Source organism: Macrobrachium nipponense, chromosome 22 (assembly GCF_015104395.2).
Source record: "Macrobrachium nipponense isolate FS-2020 chromosome 22, ASM1510439v2, whole genome shotgun sequence".
NCBI classification, from domain to species: Eukaryota; Metazoa; Arthropoda; class Malacostraca; order Decapoda; family Palaemonidae; genus Macrobrachium; species Macrobrachium nipponense.
In genome coordinates this window covers 31,679,273-31,687,350 of record NC_087213.1, presented here as the reverse complement: position 1 = coordinate 31,687,350, position 8,078 = coordinate 31,679,273, and the positions used below count along the sequence as shown (strand labels likewise).

The following is an 8,078-nucleotide window of genomic DNA, read 5'->3' as shown; positions in this document are numbered from 1 at the left end:
CTTTTTTCTGTATCAATTTCCCTACCTCATAACTCCAGTGACACTCGGAGCTTAACAATGCCATACAATGGTCAACGAATTTAATGGTTTTATGTAAGTTATCTCTCTCCCTCTCTCTCTCTCTCTCTCTCTCTCTCTCTCTCTCTCTCTCTTGTATTTTAATGAAAATATACAGTAATTTTGTGAAAAAAAGTTTTTGCACATGAAAAAAGTAAATTAGTGATAATTTTAGAGATACGGCCTAAGAAAAATTGCAAATTAGTGAAATTTTCCCTGTGGACATGTTTTCAAGAACGTGTTTTTCCAGCTTACGACGATTTTCGGGTTACGACACTCCTTAAGAACGGAAACCCCCGTTCGTAACCCGGGAATGCCTTTATACATATACATATATTATATATATATATATATAGAAGGGAATAGATACATTTATAATATACATTATATATATATATGTGTGTGTGTGGTGTGTGTGTGTTTGTGTGTGTAACGTTATTCTATAATCGTTAGTGGTAAATGAAACACTGGCCTTAGTTACATAAAAAAAAGACGCCTTCCAAACCACAATCCTCCTTGATTCAAGACCGGAATCTTTGCCGAGTTGAAAATTACCTTAAGGTCTTCTGTCCATAACCAACCGTCACTTTTCCATTGCTGCAGTCTGACGAATTCCACAGAGACTTCATATCACAGGTGAACACCAGAGATGAATAAGAAGAAGAAAGAGTTCTAGCTCTGGAGATCTGAAACGACAAAACCTCAGTGAAGAGAAGATTGAATGTTGTTCCAGTGGACTCTTCACTGAACCATCTTTTACTTTCGTTTTCCATATGAAATTCATCTTCCTTTGGTTAATCAAATGAACATATTGGTTTTTTTAGGACTACAAGAAAAATTTCTCTTAAGAGTCTCACCTTGTATTCCACGTACTTCGATGCTTGTTGGTTCCCAAAAGTGAAGGAGAAAGTTGCAGTCTCACCAGGCTCCAATAAAACTGTTTCCTTGTCTGGGATCAGACAAGAAATGGTGTGAATCCTTGCTTTGCAAGACCCATGAGGAACATTTGTAAATACTGAACACGCCTCTATAGTAAGGCAGAGTTTCTCTGTAGTACAATGATCAATAATTTACAATACAAGTTTTATTATCACAAGTTTCTTTTTAAACTCAAAGATTAAACAGTAATATGGGATAATTTTTCAATAATCAATATTGACTACTTTTTCCTTGTGTATGCTTTCTTATATAATTAATGCAGACCCACTTTTTAACAAAATCTGAGAAACTGGTTCATTTCTGCTCCGCTCTTTTAACTTTACTGTGTATATAAACATAACTGTTTCTCTAGACTTACTCTTATACCAAGTATCACTCCAGTTTTCCTCTGACTACGACTGATCTACAGAGGGAGCTTCTAAATTGCTACCATATCCCACCCAATCCACAGCATGGCCTCCTTCTGTCAAAGATTCCTCGTCCCATCTATTTTATAACAAGAGAAAAGTTTAGAATCAATATATACGCAAGAAATGCTATTAGAAATATTTAAAACCATTGAGTTACGATTTCAGAACTCGAACTTGATATGTTTTGTGAAGTAAAAGTATTTAGAATTACGGAAATTGTAGATTTTACTTACCCTAAGCTCATGGATTGTGCATGCAGTACCATCTGGAAAGTTATAGACATGTTACTGAGTTAATCTCTCTCTCTCTCTCTCTCTACGTCTGAACTGGACAATCAACACTCAATAATTAGAACTTCCAAATAATATGCCATGAACCAACAAGAATTACAGATGAATTCCTGTCCACAGCAAAAGAACAGGTTGTGTGTGTGTACAAATGCATGTCTTGATAACTTACGAGGAATAGAAGACCCAGAATCTGGCTGAGGATGTTCATGCTGAATGATTGAATGACAAAGTTGGTTCTTCCTAGACCAAACCACCCTTGTGCTGGCACGGGCTCTTTTTTTAGGGCAGCCAGTGTATTGAAAGAAGATGATGGAAGAAGTGTTAACACAGAGTGGTTCAGTTCAAGACGATGCCTCTTTTGCAGCAGTCACGGGTCTCCCAGGTCTATTTATCCGAGGTCGTTCTCGATGGCTTCCCTGCCCAGGTGTTCCTGTCTGACGAGGCTTCTCGGTGAGTTAAGATTCCCGTTCTTTCAGAGCAGAGCAATTTGTTTTCTCATTTGGCGACTAATTGACAAGGTTTTTTCAGTTTTGTAAATAAGGAAGTGTGAATGCTTTGAGATATGGAACTATCACCCCCATGTCGCCTGAGCAGCCCATTACGAGAGGTCAGCGACCCAGCTGTTAATGCTCTTCCGGTATTTGTATACTACAAAGTGAAGTAGAGAAGAGACGATATTAATTCAGAGATAAACTTTTTCATTTACGTACTAACATGTAGCTCTCTATTTATGGGTCTCATGCACAAGGTTTCATAATTACATACATTCATAATTACATACACAGTGACACACACACGCATGCATGCATGCACACATACACACATACATATATAAACCAAAAATGTCTGTTTGTATGAACACTATACAAATCCACATTTCTTGACTGATTTTGGTGAGAATTTAAATATAAGTCTATATCAAACCAGGGTAGGTCATTGTGAAAACAATTAAAATCAGACCATTGTTTGGGTAAAGGGGGGATTGTGGATAGGGGGTGAAATATAAAAATTACCAAAAAAACAGATATTAGTTTCTAATCCAGAGTTTTCCAGGTCACTGAGAAAAATAGTAACACTACTGATGCCCTCTAAATCTAAGTTCAACCCCAATAGGGAGAGGGGGTATGTGAGAAGGGAGAGGAAGGGGTTGGTGTGTAAAAAGAACATAAAACCACAGACTGTCTAATTCATAGTTTTCGAGTCATTGAAATGAATAGTGACACTACCAATGCCCCTTTAAGCCCAAGTTCAGCCCGATAGGAAGGGGAGGTGAGAAGGGGGAGGAAATGGGTGATGTAAAAATAACCGAAAACAAGATTAGTGTGTAATCCATAGGTTTTGAGATCACTGGGATGAATAATGACACTCTCAATGCCCCTTAACTCCAAGTTCAGCTCTGAGAGGATAGGTGATAAGGGGTGAAAAGCAGATGAAATGTAAAAATAATCCAAAACCACAAATATTAATGTCTAATTTTATAGTTTTTGGGGTCAATGAGGTGAATAGTGATTCCGTTGCCCTTCAACTCTAAGTTCAGCCCCATTAGGAAGGGTGGTGAGAATTTGTGGGAAGGTGGTGAACTATATAAATAACCGAAAACTACAGACATTAGTGTCTAATACATAGTTTTCAAAATTGCTGGAATGAATAAAGACACTCCCGATGCTCTTTAAGTCCTGATAGGAATAGGGGTTGAGAAGTGGTGAAATATATGTAAATAATTTTGGGCAATGTAACTGAAGCAACTAACATAACAGGAATTGGAGAGAGAGAGAGAGAGAGGGGAAGGAGTTTTCTCAGGCAGTGTCGGGTTGGTCAACGAGTATAATTTCCAAAAGAATTTATTAAGGTGTGCAAAGGGGAAACATAACTCGCGCGACTTATAATTGAGAATTTATTGCAACCTAAGGAATAATAATTCAGTAAGATTTGACGAGATTGGGAGCGAGTATATTTTGTCACGATAGATGCCATTTCCACTGTCCTCTCGAAGCCACCTTCTTCTTACCTTCTTTCTTTAGGACATCAGTTCTATTCTATTCGTACAAGTTAAGTCTTACGTATATTGCCTTCTGGCAAATCGTCTCTGATAGCATTTGTTTGCATTTCCACCTCGTCGTCGCTTTTATTCATTAGAACCGTCAATTATTGATCCCTGATCACCTTTACATGCCAAGAGCAACCACATTCACTGAACATCATTATGCAGTAAATGTGCCTCACTGTCTAACTTCTCAGTTCCAGAAGTCCTTTATTCCTCACCCTGCTGGACTGTGGAACAGCCTCCCAGAGGATGTCATGCAGTTGGAACTTCAGATGTACAAGTGGAAATTCAATGCATTATTACCCTAATACTATTCCTCTAGCATTTTTTCTCATTTTTTTCTCTATGAATTTAGTAATATATTTTTAATAATTGGGCTCTGTTCTTTCTTATTTCCCTCTACTTCCTCTTACTTCTTCCTAATGAACACCAAATTCTTTGGAATCTTAAAGTCTGTGTGAAGTGGATTCATCTACTGAACAATAATAATAATTATTATTTTCATGACCTTTTTATATTCTTCAGTCAACGTTGGTTATCGTCGTTGGAGATTAAGCTGGCCTCATGCCGGCACAGGCTCTTGCTCATAAATCGCAAGTACAGTGAACCCTCGTTTATCGCGGTAGATAGGTTCCAAACCCGGCCGCGATAGCTGAAAATCCGCGAAGTAGGGACACCATATTTACGTATTTATTTAACATGTATATTCAGACTTTTAAACCCCTCCCTTTACGTAGTACTGTTAACAAACCACCCTTTAATGTACAGAACACTTAATGCATGTACTACAGTACCCTAAACTAAAACAGGCACAAATATTAAAATGTTAGAATATTAAAGTATAAAAAAATAAAGATTGTTACTGTACTCACCACGAAAGAAGTTGAAGAAAAACTTGAATGATGATGGCGATGAATTTGCTGCACAGTAGAAATGATGATGATGAAGCTGATGATGTCTTCTACTGTGCAGCCAATGATAGTATTTTACGTCTCTTCAGACGGAGGTGTCTTTTCCTGGGACACCTCTTCAACTTCTTCCTGGGACACTTCAATTTCTTCCGAAGGCATAGTAGCAGGAGGAACTGGCTCTTTTTTGCGAGGCTGGAAGAACATTGTGATCGGGATTTGCTGCCGCTGCTTCTTTTTTCGCTCGAAGAGCATCCTGTAGGGAGTCATGTCTTCATCGATTTTGTTGCAGAATTGCAGAGAACGAACCATATCCTCGTCCCACTCTTGCGACAATTCTTTCAACTCCTTAGCAAGGTTGCAGAGCTTGGCAAGCCGTTCTAATGTTAAGCCCGTTTCTTCGACAATTTCTTGGGTCTCTTCTTGTGTTTCACTGTCTTCGTCACTGGCCGATTTCGTCAAGTCTTCGAGGTCTGCCTCAGTTAGCGGCTGGGAATGGCAGTCCAACAACTCGTCGACGTCTTCAGTCGTCATGTTGCCAAACCTGTCACCTCCAATTATCGCAGCCAACTGCTCAGATTTCCGTACTGCAGAGTGTTGAATCTCAGCAGGTGTAAATCCCTTGTCATCGTAAACAATCTGGGGCCACAACTTCTTCCAGCTCGCATTAACAGTAGCAGGTTTCATTTCTTTCAGTGCCTTCTGGATGTTCTGCAGGCCCGTGGCTATTGTGTACTGCCGCCAGTACGCCTTCAAATTGAATGTTTCATCCTCATCATCTTGGGCAGCATCCACACGCAACGAGGTCCACCACGGTATTCTTCGTGTAGAGGGCCTTGAACGCCCTGATAACCCCCTGGTCCATCGGTTGAATTAATGACATTGTGTTGGGTGGCAGGAACTCAACCTGAGTGCCCTCATGGCGACAGATTCAGTTGCATGTCCACCAGCGTTATCCATAAGGAGAAGGATCTTAAATGGCAAGCCTTCTCTAAGAGATATTTACTGACTTGTGGATAAAACACTGTGGAACCAGTTGGAGGTCAGCATCTTCTTAATCCATGCTTTTGGATTATGCATCCAGTACACGGGAAGGAGATTCTTATTTTTATTTTTCAAAGCGCGAGGGTTTTTCGATTTGTAAATAAGCCCCGGCTTTAGCAAAAATCCAGCAGCATTGCCACACATCACGAGGGTAACACGATCTTTGAATGCTTTAAAGCCAGAGGCTTTGGCTTCTTCTTTGAACAGGAAAGTTCGCGACGGCATTCTCTTCCAAAACAAGCCGGTCTCATCCATATTAAACAGTTGTTCGGGCTTGTATCCACCTTCAGTGATAATATTCTTAAATGTCTCATTCGCGTAAGTTTCAGCAGCGGTAGTGTCAGCGGAAGCAGCCTCGCCATGCAGGGAAACGCTTTTCAGGCCAAAGCGTTTCTGAAACTTCACGAACCATCCTTTGCTGGCGGAAAAACGTTGTTTCTGAGGCTGGGAATCAGTGGATGTCCCTGCTTGAGGTTCATCTAGTACATCATCTTCGTCTTCTTCAGCATGGTCGCCATCGTCGTCTTGAGGTTCCTTTGCCGCAAAATTCTCATACAAACTCAAAGCCTTGGTTCGGATGGTGTTCGTATCCAAGGCTATGTTCTTCTTCCGGCAGTCGGCAATCCAGATTGCTAAAGCACCTTCCATACGGACGATCGTTTTATTACGAGCAGTAACAACTCGCTTCGCTGACCTGCTAAAGGTGATGGCAGCCGTCTTTCTAATGTTCGCCTCGTCCTTCTTAATGTAGCGAACAATGGATTCGTTCACTCCAAAATGGCAGGCTGCGGCCGCGTAACTTCTGCCTTCTTTCAACATATCGAGAAGTGTCACCTTCTCAGCAATCGTCATCATTTTTCGGTGGCGTTTAGGCTTACTACCAGCCTTAGCAGAAGCAGAACGCTTGGGAGCCATTGCAGGGGTTAAACAGAAAGTTCAACAAAAAGTTAAACTTCAAACAGTCACGCACAGCACAGGTTAAAGTTACACAGTAACGTAGCAGCATCTACCCGGCGAGAGAACGGCAAACAAAGTGGTCGCGAGAAGATTCTACTGGTCGGAGACAAGCCAAGCTGCCGCGGATCAGAGAAGCGGTCAAAACACCAATCACAGGCTAGATTACAAAACTTGGGAGCTGATTCGTCATCTATCAGCATTGGAACCAATCACAGTCCGTCTTACATGTTACGTAGTAGTTACAAATTCAAATACAAGGTACTATATATGCTTTATGTACGCTATTTTACGCTTGTTTTGTTGTAAGATACGTACGCTTATTCGAGATGTGATTTTTGCAACAAACAATATTATTGGATGCAGTACTACGTATACATACAAAAGATTTATGGAAAAGATGCACATCCATTACATTTGTAGTAGTAGCCATCAGCAGCCTTACACCATTCAAATATGACAAAGTCAGACTGCATCTGATTTGCGTTTCATGTTCGATTTAATTTTACTACGTATACTGAATTATCGTATGATCACATTCTCTTTTCGTGTTTTATTTCTTTCTGTACTGAATTATATGTCATATGTAATGCAATGAACCATCAGTAAGAGCAGATATTACTAATTATTAATGGAATTAATTAAATATTTGGGGTCTTCATATATCGCGGCTATTTTCGAAATTTCCGGAAAATCCGCGATATATTTCTTTTATAATATATACATACGTAATGAAAAAAGTCCGCGAAGTCGTGAATCCGCGATGGTCGAACCGCAAAGTAGCGAGGGCTCACTGTAAATCGCAATCTGTACAGGAAATGCTGTGATATAAATATTTTAAAGTCAAAATAAACATGTAAATCTAACCTGACACCCTTCACTGATAAACGAAAATGCCGCCAATTTACATATTCTGCTTGTCATAACCTTCCCAGGTCCAACCAGTTCTAAGTTCCCAGTTGGACGAGTGGACTTTGCGCTCGGCTACCAATCCGGTGGTCCGAAGTTCGATTCCTGGCTTGGCCAACGCGGAACCAGAGGAATTTATTTCTGGTTATAGAAATTCATTTCTCGATGTAATGTGGTTCGGATCCCACAATAAGCTGTAGGTCCCATTGCTAGGGAACCAATTGGTTCCTAGCCACGTAAAAATATCTAATCCTTCGGGCCAGCCCTAGGAGAGCTGCTAATCAGCTCAGTGGTCTGGTAAAACTAAGATATGCTTAACTTTAACCAACCAGTTCTTCCTAAAGTAGATTAAGATCACGAGAGTGCCTTATTTTGAGCATGGAATGGTTGGAAATGCCTATTGGCATCATAACTATATATAAACAGTACAGGCAGTCCCCGGGTTACGGCAGGGGTTCTGTTCCTGGCAGGGCGCTGTAAGCCGAAAATCGTCTTAACCCAAATCGTCATAATTATAATGGGA

The 8,078-nt window shown here is 40.3% G+C and overlaps 1 protein-coding gene and 1 long non-coding RNA gene across 2 annotated transcripts in view; both read right to left on the bottom strand.

The window, feature by feature from the left end:
• LOC135198373 (uncharacterized) overlaps positions 1 to 1,004 on the bottom strand; it is a 4,231-nt gene extending 3,227 nt beyond the window's left edge. Inside the window, exons 1-2 of the long non-coding RNA XR_010310776.1 lie at positions 915 to 1,004; positions 613 to 743 (exon numbers count right to left, since the gene is read on the bottom strand). This is a non-coding gene — a long non-coding RNA (uncharacterized LOC135198373). The remainder of the gene's footprint in view (positions 1 to 612; positions 744 to 914) is intronic.
• Positions 1,005 to 5,650: 4,646 nt separating this feature from the next.
• LOC135198233 (tigger transposable element-derived protein 1-like) lies at positions 5,651 to 6,607 on the bottom strand. The gene has a single exon (XM_064225805.1). The coding sequence runs from the start codon at positions 6,605 to 6,607 to the stop codon at positions 5,651 to 5,653; it is 957 nt and encodes a 318-aa protein (XP_064081875.1).
• Between the last annotated feature and the right edge of the window lie 1,471 nt (positions 6,608 to 8,078).